Consider the following 17249-nt stretch of genomic DNA (forward strand, 5'->3'; position numbering starts at 1 on the left):
GGAGAAACCTGACCTGGAGGAAGGACTGGGGCTACCAGGACTGCCAGCTGCCAAGTACCCGGAGGAACTAGAGGAACCAGGCAGTAACCCAGGCCAGCGTGAGCCTGACGTGGACGGGGAGCTGGAGCTGCCAGCAGCTGAATACCCGGACGAGCTGGAGAGGCCAGAGGGACCCGCTCGAGAGACCAGGTAGGAAGTAGACCAGGGGCAGAACTGCACAGTGCGGTGGGTCTGTTTGGTCAGCGTGTTGCAGATGGCTCCTCGCTGACCCAGTGGCGGGACCCTGGGCTGGAACACAGTGGAGTTGGGTGGGCCTGAGTTTCCCTACCCTGGCCAACTCGCCTTGGGTAGCAGAATCCCGACAACGCCACTGACTCTTGCCAGCACTCCCCTGCCTAAGGGGTGCGCTACAGACTCTTGCCAGTGCTCCCCCTGCCTGAGGGGCACGCCACTGACTCTGGCTGGTGCACATCCCTCTGCTAATTCCCTAGTGACAGAAAAGTGTGACCAAGGCGTGCCAGTGCGGCAGTAGCTCCCCATCGCCCCCCAGCGGCTTGGTGGACCAATTGAAACCTGTCACAATGTGCTCTCACCATGTCCTTATGCTGTGAGACAATATTACGACTGTCTTCCACATCAAGAAGGAGGAAGGAGCAAGATCCATCTCCCTGTGTGCAGAAACGGTCAGCTTGTGGAACTGGTGCATCAGCAACCAAATCTCCCCATCAGCAGCCTACCTTCCCGGAAATCAAAATATGTTCACAGATTCCCTCAGCAGAAATTTTGCAGTTGACCACAAGTGGGAACCTCATGACTCAGTACTGTGCAGTATCTTTGATCTATGGGAAATCCCAACCAGGGATCTGTTCATCTTCATAACAAATAGCAAATGCATCACATACTGCTCAAGAGCCTTGGTTGCCACTTCCAAGGTGACGCTCTACTTCTCCCTTAGTCAGATCACCTGAACTACACATTTCCTCTGCTACTGCGCCTGCCACAACTTCTACACAAAATCCGGCAGGACAGGGCTCGGATTATCCTGATCACCCTACTGGCCCAGACAGTTTTGGTTCCCAGATCTCCAGCGCTTGTCATCCACAGTTCTGATCATTCTCCCAGCGTTTCCCAAGCTCCCGACCCAGCAGAATGGCAAGATCAAGCACCCCAGTCTGCATTTGCTTCACATCAGGGCTTGGTTTTTGGATGAGCATTGACCTTAAAATGCTCATGTTCTGCAGCCATATGAGACATACTTTTAATAGTAGGAAGGATTCTACTAGACGAGGTTACCTGGCTAAGTGGAGTTGTTTTTCTTCTGGGGCACAGAAAAAGCAGAAATCCCTCTCATTTTAGATTATATCCTTTCTCTAAAGGCCTGTCCAGCTGGCAGAGATTAGTGTGTACCATCCTTCTTCTCAGGGTTACTCGGTCTTCACTCACCTACTGACCACCAGAGTTTGGAAGGGCCTGATCAGAACCTTTCCGCCTATTCATAAGCCTGCACCTCTATGCGGTTTGCATCTTGCTCTCTCAGCACTCACATGGCCACCCTTTGAAACCCTAGCTTCCTGCTCCGTATCCCTTCTCTCTGTGAAGGTCGCATTCCTTGTACCCATCACCTAAGCCAGAAGGGCTGGCAAGCTTGGAGTAATGATGTTGGATCTTCCTTACATTGTATTCCATAACAGTAAGGTTTTGTTACATTTACACTCCAAACTCACCCCCACAGTTGTTTCAGAATTTCACTTGAACCAGTTGATCCACTTACCTGTGTTCTTCCATAAACCACATACTTCCTCAGAGGATCAGAGACTCCACATCCTTGATGTCCAACAGGCCCTGGCGGTCTTTAATTTGTAATGAAAGAGGTGCCGGGGCTCAAGCAATTTTTTTACATTCATAACTGATGCAGCAAGCCTAGAGGTGCGGTTCTATAAACTGCCAAGCTTAGAGGTGCCAGTGTTAACCCTGGCAAAAATTAAGCACTGGGCCTTGCTTGGCTTTTTACCTATACAGAACAAGACCAATCAGGAACTCCCCAAGACTATTTGTCACTATAACAGAAAGACTCGGGACAAGCAGTCTCCACCCAGAGGAGCGCCAAATAGCTCTCTGGCTGCATTCTACTTTATTCTCAACTATTGAACCTTCCCTTCCATCCCATGAGGTAACACCTCGTTCCACGGGAGCGCAAGCGGGGACCATGGTGTCACTTCAGGAGGTATCCTGCTTGATATCTGCAAAGTAGACATGTAGGGCTCCACTCATGCCTTTGCGAGACATTGTGGCCTAGTCCAGGACTCCTCTGCTAATGCCTTCTTTGGAACAGCTGTCCTTCTCTCAGCCCTACTGTCTTCATGCTCACACCCTCCTCCTACTTAAGTCGCCTACAGAGGAATACAATAGGGACCATCACTCGAAGAAGAAGTTGTTACTTACTTACCTGTAAAAACTGTAGATTCTTCAAGATGTGTGGTCCCTATCTTTATTCTACTACCTGCCCTCCTTCCCCATTGGTTTGAATCTCTGATTCATGGTGGAGAAGGAACTGGAGAGATGGTCAGTCTGCTCTGCCCTTTATCCCCTTGGTTGGAGGCACAGAGATGAGCCAGGGTGCTCGTTGGACCAAAAAGACAATACTTCCAAATTCTCCAGTTCTGTGCACATAGTGTGCATGCATAACCCATAGTGGAATACAAATAGGGGCCACGCATCTCGAAGAAAGTACAGTTACAGGTAAATAACCTCCTCTTCTTTTTTTTTTTTGGTTGGAAAATGTGCTCACTACAACTGAATGCAGTGGGTCAGATGAAAGAAAAGAGGTTACTGCTTCTTTAAGGGCCCCCTCTGCAATTGGGGTTGGGTGGGGTGGAAATGTACCTGGACAGAGCTGGGAGGAACCGGGAGAGGCAGGACCAGATCAGGGACACTGCCCCTCCAGGTACCTGAGGGAGTTAGGGGTATTTATACCTGAGACAATTCCAGAAAAGCCTGCTCACGCTCTCTCTCTCTCTCCCCCTTCCTCCCCAAACGTGAGCTAGCAACACCTCTGGGACTAGAGTAGGACCACATTTTTCATGATCTGCTGAGGATGTTATGCTAGTAGCCATTTTGCTTTCAGGTCTGGGAAGGAACTTTTCCCACACTGCCAAATTTGCTGAGACGGGATAGTTTTATTATTATCTTTTTGTCTTCCCCACAGTAGGTCAGGGACCCAGTGGGGTAAGGAGTTTCAGACAACGTGTTGCCACTTACTCAGTAACGTGTGGCAGGTGTCCAGTGCAAGTACTTAGTAGAGAGGGGATGTAGTTCTCTGATGAAGTAGATTTAATGGAAAGCATCCTCTGAGGAAGCTAGGAAAGGGAGGGTTAGGTTTCCGAAAGTCTGGTACAGTGAGAAGACAACCCTCTTGCTTTTTCCAGCCCTCCGTTAAACCTCATATGAGGGGTGGGTGCTGAGGCCTCAGCAACAAGCTGGTTGGGACAAAATTGGGAAAGGGGAGGTCAGATGGCAGCCTCCTAAGTAGGTGGAAACAATTAAGGAAATAATGGTAACCTTCACTGTACAATTTATTGCCAGGTATTCCCAGATATGTTAAGTGAATAACATTGCGGCTTAATTAAACCATATCCGTTGCCTCTTGTCTGTCTTCCAGCATGGTCAGGACAATAATGCATCAAAATCAACACATTCCTGTGGAATAAGGCAGTTTTCTGAAGGAAACTTGCCTAGTTTTCTGCCAGCTCGCTTGGCATCCTGCCTGGAGGGCTGCAGTAGAGCTGGGGTTCCCAGGGCTTCCAGTGTTTCGACCCACAGGGAGTCAGGAGCCTGGAAACTATGACAGACCCACTTCCCAAGCTCCTCCAGCTCCCAGGCTTCTATCTCCTCAGCAGCCACCATGTGAGTTGCCATGGAGCTGGGATTCTCAGGGCTTCTGGAGCACTGACTCCTTTATTTTTTGAGAAATGTGAAATTTTCCATGAGTGGGAAATTCCAGTCCCCATGCAGCACTAGTATTATTGACCTCTCAAACTGAAAAATTCCTTGTAAAAGAGTTTCTGTAGAGGCAAGTGTCACTGGGAAATTTCTTTGATTTAGAAAACAATCAAACAGAAAAATGTTTTGATTCAGAAAGTAAAAGCCACATCATAGACCCTTTTGACAGGTTAAGTGAGGGGGTAGAAAAACAATAATTCTCCCACCCAGCCTTTGATGACGAGAAATGAGTTGAGAAATATCCATGTCCTTCTAGCCTTAGAAAATGCCTGCCTTATACAAAATTCCTGTCAATTAATTATCCAAATGTTGTAGAGCAGCAGCAGACAGGTTTCAGAGTAGCAGCCGTGTTAGTCTGTATTCGCAAAAAGAAAAGGAGTACTTGTGGCACCTTAGAGACTAACCAATTTATTTGAGCATAAGCTTAATCCGATGACGTGAGCTGTAGCTCACGAGAGCTTATGCTCAAATAAATTGGTTAGTCTCTAAGGTGCCACAAGTACTCCTTTTCTTTTTCCAAATGTTGTAGAATGTTTTTTGCTAGTAGAACTAAGTAGCAAAAAATATTTCAACAACGAAAGTTTGAGCAGAACTGAGCTCTGATTAGTTTATTTACTGGCATGTACTTCCATAAGCTATAAAAGTTTTGAACACAATAGTAGTAATATTTTATTGATTTTATAGAATTTACTGGATGCACTTCAGCTGGGTACGGATGAAACCAAAAAACTGCTTGCAGAAAACAGTAGAAAAATGACAGTCTTGAGAGTGAACGAACGGTCACTGACAAGGCAGTATACAACTTTACTTGAAATGGAGCGGCACCTTAGAAAAGAAAATGAGAAACAAAAGGCTGAACTAACAGCAGTGGAAACTGCAGTTGGAGAAAAGATTGGACACTTGCAGCGATTCAAGGTATGGCTTGTGTGGTATACCTTTTGTCTTAAAATTTCATTCATTTTGCATTGTACGGCATTCTGAAAGGTGAACACCAAGTTGGAAACATTTGTGAATTTTATTTATTTATTTAAGTTAAAATTGGCATTTTGGAGTCTCCTATTGCTAGTTTGATTGGAAAAAAGACATGATTGTGATTTTGGAAGAATAGAAGCACAATATCAGAGATTATTAAAGAGATTACACCTTTCCATAATACTGGTTGACCAGTCAGAAGAACTTTGCTATTTAGATGTTAAATATTTTAACATGTAAATAGCATGTTAATATGTATACAAGAAGATCTGTAATACAGCTTTCTCAGTATTCAAATTGGTATCAAAAAGGAAAACGGGTTTACAATGTCTAACATTGAATATCCTGCTCTGTTTCAGCCTGTGTCACTGTTCAGGCTCAGAAGTGCTTATTTCAGCTAATTATTTTAATTTTAAATACAATTTAAACGTCATAAACTGTAAGAAGTGATTCTCAGTATTAAATCTTTAAAGATATGTTTGAGAGTACCAAAAATGATAAACTGGAGCTGACAAATGCAACTGAACCAGGAATAAGCAATCATGTGGTTATAAGAAAAATAAACACAGCACTGGGTATTGATATGTTACACCAACAAGTGATATATAAAATTAGGAATCAATGCTGGGATTTTAAAAAGGGAGAGATATAACATAACCCCTGTTCTGTCAGGCATAGTATTCAGCATCCTAGGCAAACTGCTAGATTTGCAATGGCATAACTGATATTGTTATAGTTCCATATTTAATTTATGTCTGTTCTCTGTGAGACAGTTTTCTGTTCTCTTTCGTTACAATAAATTGTTACTGAATTATTTTGAAATTTATCTCTTAAATAGAAAAAAAAGGGTGGGGACAGACCAGGTTCTAAAAGTAATAGTGAAATAATTGTCCTTACAAAACTATTTTTATATTAGTATTGGATGTATTTGGAAAAGAAGCAAGCATTGCTTTAGCTCTGTGTGTGTGTGTGTGTGTGTGTCTGTGTGTCTGTGTGTGTGTAAGTGTTTTAGGAGAATGATAGCAATTTAAAAGCTTCAAGTATACAGTAAACCAATATAATATAATTATTTTCATAGGAACTGGCAAGCTTTAAGATTGCAGCTCTGCAAAAAGCTTTGGATGACAGTGTGCCTCTGTCTGAGGTAGAACTGGCTAATAAGCAGTATAATGAGTTAACTGCTAAATACAGGGATATGCTACAAAACGATAACTTGCTTGTCCAGAGAACAACTAACTTGGAGCATATGGAGGTAATGTTACTTGATACTCTTGACCCTTATGGAAATAACTGCATTTTGTTATGTTGAAGAAAGATATAAATATATAGGGCCAGATTGTCCCCCTTAGGTCCACTTAGGGTATGTCTGCAACTGCACAGCTGTAGCGCTTTTGTGTAGACACTCATTACAGCAATGGGAGGGGTTTTTCTGTTGCTGTAGTAAATCCACCTCCCCAGAATTCTTCCTTCAACCTAACACTGTCTAAATCGGGGCTTAGGTCAGCATAGCTACGTCACTAAGAGGTGTGGATTTTTCGTGCCCCTGAGAGATATAGCTATGCTGATGTAAGTTGCCACTGTAGACCTGCCCTAAGAAGAGGAGGGCACTGTAGCAGCTGTAACACCATGCCTTCTTCCCTTATCTCACTTCTATGGAAGTCCCATTGCTGGAGCTCCTCACAGTAAGAGATTCATATACATGGAAATATGTAATACAGCTTTTCTCAGTATTCAAATTGGTATCCAAGAAGAAAACAGGTTTATAATATTTGACATTGAATCTCCTGCTCTGTTACAGCCTGTGTCACTGTTCAAGCTCAGAAGTGCTGATTTCAGCTAACAATTTTAATTTTAAGTACACTTCAAACTTCATAAACTGTAAGAAGTGATTCTCAGCATTAAACCTTTAAAAATTGGAAGGAATTTAGTTATGCATTTTTATAAGATATGTTTGTGAGTACCAAAAATGATAAACTGGAGGTGACAAATGAAACTGCAACAGCAATAAGCAATCATGTGGCTATGAGAAAAGTATATGAGCTGGAGGGAGTGAAGTAAAAGAGCTGTCATATTCTGCTTAAGCACCAAAGTGATAAGCAATTTTAGAAAGACCTGAGAGAGACAGTGAGTGAGTGAGTTAGGGCAGCGGTGGCCAGTCTGTGGCTCCGGAGCCACATGCGGCTCTTCAGAAGTTAATATGCGGCTCCTTGGATAGGCACCGACTCCGGGGCTGGAGCTACAGGCGCCCACTTTCCAATATGCAGGGGGTGCTCACTGCTCAACCGCTGGCTCTGCCACAGCCCCTGCCCCACTCCACTTCTTCCTGTGCCCTCCCCTGAGCCTGCCATGCCCTCACTCTTCTCCCTCCCTCCCCAGAGCCTCCTGCACACCACAAAACAGCTGATCGGGAGGTGCAGGGAGGGAGGGAGAGTCGCTGATTGGCGGGGCTGCCGATGGGTGGGAGGCACTGGGAGCGGGGTCGGGGAGCTGATGGGGGACTGATGATGTATTACTGTGGCTCTCTGGCAATGTACATTGGTAACTTCTGGCTCCTTCTCAGGCTCAGGTTGGCCACCCCTGGTTCAGGGACTCAGAGCAAAATCTAGGCAGGAAAGCAAGAAATTGTAAAGGTTTCCTTTCTGTAATTGTTATTGAGCAATCAAAGGGAACCCAGCCACTGTCTGTCTTGTTGGTAAAGAGATGATTTTAACGGGTATAGTCCCTGTTTTTCAAATGAAGCTCCTGGTGTCCTTCAAACTTTTTTTTTTTGAAAAACACCTGAAATGTCCTGTTCTTTCATTTTACCAATCAAAACATTTGGGTTTTTAGTAACTGTAAATTGTTTTAAATCATGCTGGTATACAAAATATAACTAAATCTTTGTTTACCAGGAACGCTCCAGTGGTAATATAGTTTAGTGTGATCAGTAGTGTTTGGGGACATGAGAAAAGTGGAATGTGTATAGGCAACCAAAGCTATGCTTTTTCCCAAAGGATGTTAATGACTCTTATCCAATGTTTCATGATAAATTCAAACACTGGAAACAATTGGAAACAATCTCCTCCTGCTCCATGGAACAAGAACAACAACACATGCCTGAGTCAGAAGCTGGCAGTAGTGATACCAGCATATATATTTTTCAAATGTACTTTTGAGAAATAACCATTCAAAACGATAATGCTGTAAAAATGTTACAGCAAAAATGACCTACGTTCTGATTTAGAAAATATGGTCACAGTGGGATATAGGGATCAATGAAACTGCCCCTATTCCTGCAGTGGGGGCTCTCTTCAAAAATCCATGCTCTCTCCTTCCATTTAATCCCACCAGAGGGGCTAGTTCAAGGAGATCCTCATGAGGTAAAACTCTTTGTAATGACCCTGTCCACAGATTTTTCTGAGGGTGATGACAATTTAGCCCACAAGTGCTAGGTAGCCAGTTACTCCAGACATTGTTTTCAAGCTGTTGAATGTATAATTGGTAACTGCCAAATGTGTGTTTCCCTAAGATGTGTTGGGGGTTTTTTTACTGAGAGAAAAGTTTACTTATTTTGCTTCTCCCAGTAATTTGAAAGGTCTGAAACTAAGAAGCAGTTCTCAGCATGAACAGATTGTGTGAAATGTGTTTGAAAACTAAGCCAATTAAAATAAGAGTATTTTAAAACAAAACAGTTGACAATCCTTTCCTCCTTTTTTGTTTCTTTTGGAATTAATTATGAACATTTAAAGCAACATAAAGATCCTATTTGTTGTACTGGTTTAAAGTATTCGTTTCAGCCATCATTTGGTCTGGGGGAGAGGGAACATTTTAAAATACCAATAAAGGGTTTTGGTTTTGGTTTTTAAGTCTTGGGTATCGTGTACCTAGTATTCTATAACAAAAAAGGTTAATCTTTGAGTTTAACGTTTTATTGATAAAAATGCATGGTAAATAGAAGCATACAACATACAGGGGCCAAAGACAAACATTTACATTATTGTATAAGAACTGGATACCATAGGCTGTTCTATTATGGGTTAATAGTTTATGCCAAACCATAATATTTTAACCATCAACCACATTACTCTTGTATTGCTCTTTTATTTTGTCTCTGCCATATAGAGTGAGAATACATCCTTGAAGGAACAGATAAATTCATTAAATAAAGAACTTGAAATCACAAAAGAAAAACTTCACACTGTAGAACAAGCTTGGGACCAAACAACTAAGTTGGGCAAGTATAAAAGCTATTTCATATCAGTAAAAACATACAGTATGTCCTTTGAAAAACTAATTTTTTATAAAGGTTGAAAACAAAATACCTTTAGGAAACTTTATATTAAATTATAATGTATTTCCCTCATTTCCTCTTCATTCAGAGGTTAAGAAAATTTTAATGCAAAAACCTTACTCAGGTTTAGGATATTTTAGTCTTTTAGAGAACCTCTTGGTTGGTATTTACCAAATAGAATAGACTTTTACTGTTTAGTTAGGTTAGCTATACTATTATTTTGTTAAAGCTTGAAACCCAGAAAACATTTTTAACAATGCTTTTTCACTGCCTTGATGGCAAATGGACTTGGTGAGGTGGCCAGTTTTGGCTTTTCTTCCCCTTTGATAGTATGCTTCCAGGGCAGATACATTCTGACCCAGCAGCTGCTGAACCACCTGGTTCTCTCACAGTGGAATTGCTGGCCTTCAGTGGTGTCAACAGCTTTCAGTCACCCTCCCTTCAAGTGGGATTAAGGATTGGGACTTTTTAGGTGACCTCTGTTGAATCTGATTCAGAGGCCCTGGGTCCTGATTGGAACATCAGTCAAGTAACCAGACAAGTGGTTTGCAGGACAGTGGTTTCTTCTGCCTGGATTTATAAATTACAACATTCTACTTTCATGTTCTCAATAACTGTAACATTGTGTGAGTCAAACTTACTTCCCAGATTTCTCTCTTATGTAGTCATCTTTTCTACCCTTGTTTGTTCACTTAGCGTTTTGTTCATTTTCTGCCAGTTATTTGCTAGTTGAGTAACTAAAAATGATGCATCCGATGAAGTGAGCTGTAGCTCACGAAAGCTTATGCTCAAATAAATTGGTTAGTCTCTAAGGTGCCACAAGTACTCCTTTTCTTTTTGCGAATACAGACTAACACGGCTGTTACTCTGAAACCTGTAAAAATGAGAGGTTACATTGAAAATGATTATACAGTCTAATTGATGATGGTTGCTGTTGTGACTGTTATGTTAATTACAAAGTGAAATCCCATGCTTTCATATGGATGTAATTCATAATGTGTAAAAATGCTGAAAATGGCTGAGAACTTAAAAATTGGACAGTAGCAGACAGCAAATCCCAGTGATGATTGAACCTGTGGTACGCCTACACCTTGAATACTGCGTAAAGTTCCGGTCACCCTATCTCAAAAAAGATATATTAGAATTGGAAAAGGTACAGAGAAGGGCAACAAAATGACTGAGGGTATGGAACAGCTTCCAGATGAGGAGAAATTAAAAAGAATGGGACTGGTCGTCTTGGAAAAGAGATGACTAAAGGGGAATATGACAGAGGTCTATAAAATCATGAATGGTGTGGAGAAAGTAAATAAGGAAGTGTCATTTACACCTTCACATAACACAAGAAACACAGGTTACCCAATGAAATTAATAGACAGCAATTTAAAATAAACAAATGGAAGTACTTCTTCACACATGTAGAACTCGTTGCCAGGGGATGTTGTGAAGGCCAAAAGTATAATTGGGTTCAGTAAAGAATTAGAAAAGTTCCTGAAGGATAGGTCCATCAATGGCTATTAGGCAAGATGGTTAGGGATGCAATCCTGTGATCTGGGTGTCCCTAGCCTCTGACTGTCAGAAGTTGGGACCTGATGGGTCTCTCAATAATTACCCTGTTCTATTCATTCCCTCTGAGGCACCTGGCATTGGCAGCTGTTGGAAGACAGGATACTGGGCTAGATGAACCATTGGTCTGACCCAGTATGGCTATTTTTAGATTCTTTTGTTCTAGTCTAAACAAAAAGAGCTCTCAACCATGCTTGTAGCTCTTTCCATCATTTTACACGGACTCAACAAATATTCTAGACTTCAGAGTGACACAGATTGTGTGATAATCCTGGAATCTTCTTACATAGCTAATGTTTTCTTAAAAATGGATAAGATTTTTTTAGATTTCTGATGTGTGATGGGGAAGGACTAGTTAAATGCCTAGCTCTTCCAATTCCAAAAATTGTTTAGGTGTTCTGGTTCCTTATAGAGATAAATCAAAAGTACCTGTGCTACTTTAAGAAGTTGCATTGTTGTTTTTCTAATTTGAAAAGCTTGTTAAGCCTAATTAAAATATTATTGAACATAGGGGGTGACAATGCCATGGACAAGGCCACAAAAGCAATTACCAACAGTGAGATTGTTTCTATTTCTAAGAAAATCACTGTGCTGGAAATGAAGGAACTAAATGAAAGACAGAGAGCTGAACACTCGCAACGAATGTATGAACACTTAAGAAATACTTTAAAGCAAGTGGAAGAACGTAACTTTGAACTGGAAACAAAGTTTGCTGAGGTATAAAGAGATGTAATTATATAATTTGTCAATTACATCCTAGAAATGCACTTTGAGCTTTTTGTGTGTTGCTCTATTAGATACCTACCTTTGGTGCCATTTTTGATAGATAGGTTTACTTATCGAAATGTAGCTGCTTGTGAATAGATTTTTGCTTGAAGAGATATATTTAATATGTAATATATTAATTTGTCAGTAATTTATTTCTGAACTTAGTTATTCACTATAAAATTAATGCTGGTATACTATGACTCGCACAGAGTGGGCATATTGCAAAACCTTGTTAGTTCCTTGGCAACCAGATTTTTGCAAAGATTACAGTTCTTGATCTTTCTGTTCCCAAGTTCTAACTGATTATAAACTGTTTTCTGCTATTTTTTCCATGATCATCAGTGACTGTCATGGTCTTGCATACATTTCGGACCTTGTTGGCTTTTGCATCCTCCTCCACCCTTTCTTCCCCACAAAATAATGCTATCTTGACTCTCTCACAAGCCTTCTGTGTCCTTTTCTACGTTGTGTCTTATGCTTGAAATGTTGTCTGCAGGGCTTTCTGCTGTGCTGCTTCAGGCCCTGCAGAAATCTGTCTTGGCCCAAAGCTTATTTGATTTCCAAAAGTGACTAGTGACCTTGGGTGCTTCAATTTTTGGTGCCCAATTTGAGACTTCTTCAAGGGGCCTGATTTTCAGAAAACGTTGAGCACTAACTGTCCTAAGTTCTGGCCCTTTTGAGAAGGGGGGTTCCAAAGAGGATGGAGCTCGGCTGTTCTCAGTGGTGGCAGATGACAGAACAAGGAGCAATGGTCTCAAGTTGCAGTGTGGGAGGTCTAGGTTGGATATTAGAAAAAAATACTTCACTAGGAGGGTGGTGAAGCTCTGGAATGGGTTACCTAGGGAGGTGGTGGAATCTCCATCCTTAGAGGTTTTTAAGGCCTGGCTTGACAAAGCCCTGGCTGAGATGATTTAGTTGGGGTTGGCCCTGCTTTGAGCAGAGGGTTGGACTAGAGTATCTCCTGAGGTCTCTTCCAACCCTATTATTTTATGATTTTATGTCTCGAATTGAGCGACAAAAATGACTAGTGACATTATTGTGAAAATGCTGGCTAGTAATGGTAATATAAATACACTGCTCAGTGAGTCTTATTATTTGTAGTACCAGCCCCTTTGTCCTAGGGATTGTGCAAACATATAACAAAGCTAATCCCTGTCTTGAAGAGTTTATAGTCCAAGTATTGTTCTACTTTTCTACCCCATTTTATAGTTAGTTTTTTGCTTTCACTGTTTCAAGAAACTGAAAATATTGGTTTTCATTTAGAATACTTTGTTGTAGGGATGCCTACAGAGCTACTCTGACGTGCATGCAATGTTGTAAGGAAGAAGTTGGATGTTTCAGAGTAGAACAAAAGAAAACCAAAGGAAGAAACTGAGAGGAAACAGTTTCACTAAATACAACTTCACAACATTTTGTGCTGACTAAAAATATATTGTATGCCTATTCCAAATACGTTTAGCAAATATACTGGTTTTTTTTTTAGCTTACTAAAATCAACCTCGAGGCACAAAAGGTGGAACAGACATTAAGAGATGAACTGACAAACAGTGTGAGTAAAGCAATAAGTGGTGCGGATAGACGAAAAATCATGGAGCTAGAGAAGAGTGAAATGGAGCTGAAGATTGAGGTATCAAAGTAAGTGCAGAAGTACCAAATTTAGTATTACAGTATGTTTGGAAGTATTCCATAATTTGACTTATACAGATATATGTTACTTCTACATTAACAGTAAAACAATTTTCATCTGTCTTTATATATTCTATACCTGGAATTTCAGATGAAGCATTACATAAAGGATCTGATTTAGAAGAACACTGATTCTGATGGCACTTAAGCAAATGCTTATGTGCTGTCCTGAATAGGTATGAATGTGAGCAGGTGCTTAAATGCTTTCGTGCATAAGGTTCTTAATTAGATACAACTTTTTGTGTTTATTAAAATATTTCAGACAAATTAGCAAAACAATATTTTGTTCCATTTGTTGAATCCTTATCAAGTGTATAGAAAACTGGTGAAAATACTGCAGGAAAACAAAAATATTAATTTTTGGAAGATCCATTGATATTTCATTGAGTATTTTTTTTAAAAAGTATTTTGAAAGAATCCTGCTTATACAAAGTATTTAAAATATCATTACCTAAGTGTTGTTATATTTGCCCCAAAACAAGATCTTTGAATTGATCTTCTGCCATATGTGCCCTTCTGAAAGTTGTCATCTGACATAACAAATAGCTTTTTTTCATAAGAATGTCTGCAGTAGAAAATAGCAGAGGAAGTGACATGAAAACAAATATGATATACTCTGTAAAATGAATAGTTTCTAAATACATTTTTCTTACGTAATATTAGGCTTTTGTTTTTGCAGGAAAAGAAAATTATTGTTTTTGTTGTGGAAGATACACTTAAGACTTTTGTGTAGCAAAATCTCCAAAAGTTAAAAGCAAATCTGCAATGCCATATAATTGCAGAGATTATAAAGATGCTACAAGATATTTATAGTTCATCTTTCTGACTTCACAAGATTATGAATTGAAATACTAACCTTTGTGGCCTAGAAATATAAATGTGACTGTGAACAGTGGTCTCTCTGTGTAAACTGTCTATACCCCTTCCAGTACACCTCTCTACTGGGCTTTTTTTTTTTTTTTTTTTTTCTGTTCTGTATAGAGCAACTATAAACTTTTGTAAAGACATTTTTAATAAGATGCTTGTAATGGGTCTGCTCCTGTACTCTTGAAGTCAATTGGGATGTTTGCCATTGACGTAAATAGTGAAACTGAAGAATCAGATCAATAAACCTCTTATTTCCAAAATAGGCATGAGAAGAGATTAGCAGGAGCTTTAATAACGGGGACAGTATCCAAATTACTGATCCATACTTGTATATGAGAGGGGAAAAGATCTGGAAATGCTGAAAAATATGTTAACTTTAAATCTCCTAATATGAGGGAGAGATGCCTTTAACACCTCTCTTCAGGATCTTTTGTGTAGTAGAGCTTAACATTTTATTGGTAAAGGAACTTGGACACCATTTTAGCTTGAAGGATTATTTAATATTTTAAATTGGGATAGTATTCTTGTTTCCCTCCATTAGGTTAAGGGAGCTTTCTGATATTGCCAAAATGCAAGTTGCAGCTCTGGAGGCACGGCAGCAATCCAGAGAGAAGGAAGTGGAATCCCTTCGAATGCAAGTTTTAGACTATCAGGTATGGTCAGTACTGCCTTGCTTTGTTAAGACTTTTTATAGTTAACTGATGTGTTTTGGGAGGGAGGGTTAGGGATAGAATATTTTAATATTAGGTTATGAAAGTACTTGCATGATATTTTGGAGAAATATTATTTTTAAAATCTGTATTTGAAAAAACAATTTTTTTTATTATTATTTTGGCTATAGAAGTAATACTGAACAAAACATGAATTGATATGAGGCCAGATGCTGCTCCCATTTATGCCCAAAGGAGTTTTGCCATTAACTTCATTGGGAGTATGATAGGTGTTGTAATGTGGTAATAACTTACAGTTCATGTAAATACGTTTAATTTTCAACAAATGATTTTATATTTTAAAAAATGTCTGTGTTATATATTTTGGTGCTTAGGCACAGTCAGATGAAAAGGCACTTATTGCAAAATTACACCAGCATATCGTAGCTCTTCAGATTAGTGAGACCACTGCTGTGGGCAAGCTAGAAGCACTTACAATGAAACTGCAAAAGATGGAGATTTATAATCTACGCCTAGAACAGAAGCTTGACGACAAAGAGCAGGGATTATACTACGCCCGACTAGAAGGGAGAAATAGAGCCAAACATCTACGCCAGACTGTGCAATCTCTGCGACGACAGTTTAGTGGTGCTCTGCCATTGACACAACAGGAGAAATTCTCTAAAACCATGATTCAGCTACAGAACGACAAACTAAAAGTCATGGAAGAAGTCCAGCATGCCCAGGAAGAGCGTCGAAACATAGAGAACAGAGCAATGGAGATGGAATTAAAAGTAAAAGGTTTAGAAGAGCTAATAGGCACATTGAAAGATACAAGAGGAGCCCAAAAGGTTTGACATTTTATAGCTTTTAGTAATAATTAATTTTACATATGTTTAATTTAAAACTTTAATCTACTGTATACTCAAAATTTCTGCTTTAATATGTGCCTTCATGATTTCAGAATATGCAGTATTGTAACATCAATTTGTTTTGTTTTTTAAAGAAAGGATAATGGACAGCTTTACTACTTGATATATAAGACCCTGTCTACACTTACTGGTAGATTGGCACTGTTGCGATCGATGTAGCGGTGTCAATTTAGCAGGTCTGGGGAATACCTGCTAAATCGATTGCAGAGCACTCTCTGGTTGACTCCCGTACTCCATCTCTCCAAGAAGAGTAAGGGAAGTCAGTGGCAGAGCGTCTCCTGTAGATCCAACGTGGTGTAGTCACCTCAGTAAGTTTACCTAAGCTACGTCGACCTCAGTTACGTTATTCTTGTAATTTAAGTAGCATAACTTGAGTCAACTTGACGTGGTAGTGTAGAGCAGCCCATAATCTAAGCAGAGTCAGACTTGGTTTTTCTTTTGATTGAAGGCCTCTAAAGCAAATTTAAATGCTGTAGGAAGTGGTATTAGAGATTCAATTCAGTATGAAATAGGAAGCACTGTGCTACCCGCTTTTGGCACAAGTCCCAGCTACTTTTGGCCATTAAAAAGCCCATGTCACTTTTTTTTTTTTTGGTAAGAGTAGGGATGTTAGTCAGGCATCCTGGACAAATCGTTATTTGGGTAATTATATTTTTCCTTTTCTAGATAGTTACTTTTGAACTGAATAAGACAGTCTCATTTTCTGTCCTAACTATTGTATAGTATTGCATTCTCTATTTAAAGCATTTGTATTACAATGGTGGGTAAAGTGCCCTTGGTATATTTAGTTTTCAATCAGTCTGTAAAGTTTTTTGAGCATTTTGGGATCTATGTTGTTATACCAATAAAATAAAAACCAGCAGGATCTTGTTAAAGGGGATAAGACAAAATGTCACATTTATTGTGAATACAAAAAGAATCATAGCAGGCAGTCAGTTATAGCTGTTATATTTCATTCAGTTTCACATTCATTCACACGTTCGTTCATGCGCACACACACAGGTTCTGCAGATGCTGTATAAAGAAAAGGAGTACTTGTGGCACCTTAGAGATTAACCAATTTATTTGAGCATGAGCTTTCGTGAGCTACAGCTCACTTCATCGAGTGAGCTGTAGCTCACGAAAGCTCATGCTCAAATAAATTGGTTAGTCTCTAAGGTGCCACAAGTACTCCTTTACTTTTTGCGAATACAGACTAACACGGCTGTTACTCTGAAACCTGTCAAGATGCTGTATAGATATCAGTCCTGAATGTAGCTTGAGTTCATGGCTTGGGTTCATAGCTTGTGGCGGCTAACTGGCCAGGAAAGCCAGGCACAAGGAAGAGCTGGGTCTCTGTTGGGCATGCACTGATGCCCTTCCATGTTGGCAGCAGAATGTTACCCTTCAAAGTCTTCCATCTCACCCATCCTTTTTGTAGGCTTTAGTTTAAATCCAGAGTCTATAGGTCTTGCTGTGTCACGCTGGCTCTGGGTTTGGCATCATTGATCACCCATCAATTGCAGACATGACTTTCAGCCTAGGACCTGGCTTTAATGTTTC

General features: G+C 40.2%; 1 protein-coding gene across 1 annotated transcript in view; it reads left to right on the forward strand.

Moving 5' to 3' along the window:
• The window catches only part of CEP290 (centrosomal protein 290), a 106480-nt gene that overhangs the window by 56047 nt on the left and 33184 nt on the right, over window positions 1-17249 (forward strand). The window contains exons 24-30 of the mRNA XM_077832587.1: window positions 4684-4914; window positions 6050-6223; window positions 9073-9184; window positions 11316-11521; window positions 13056-13207; window positions 14667-14778; window positions 15171-15626. Coding sequence (XP_077688713.1) covers window positions 4684-4914; window positions 6050-6223; window positions 9073-9184; window positions 11316-11521; window positions 13056-13207; window positions 14667-14778; window positions 15171-15626 — 1443 coding nt within the window. The remainder of the gene's footprint in view (window positions 1-4683; window positions 4915-6049; window positions 6224-9072; window positions 9185-11315; window positions 11522-13055; window positions 13208-14666; window positions 14779-15170; window positions 15627-17249) is intronic.

This window comes from Eretmochelys imbricata, chromosome 1 (assembly GCF_965152235.1).
Source record: "Eretmochelys imbricata isolate rEreImb1 chromosome 1, rEreImb1.hap1, whole genome shotgun sequence".
In the NCBI taxonomy this organism is placed as follows: Eukaryota; Metazoa; Chordata; order Testudines; family Cheloniidae; genus Eretmochelys; species Eretmochelys imbricata.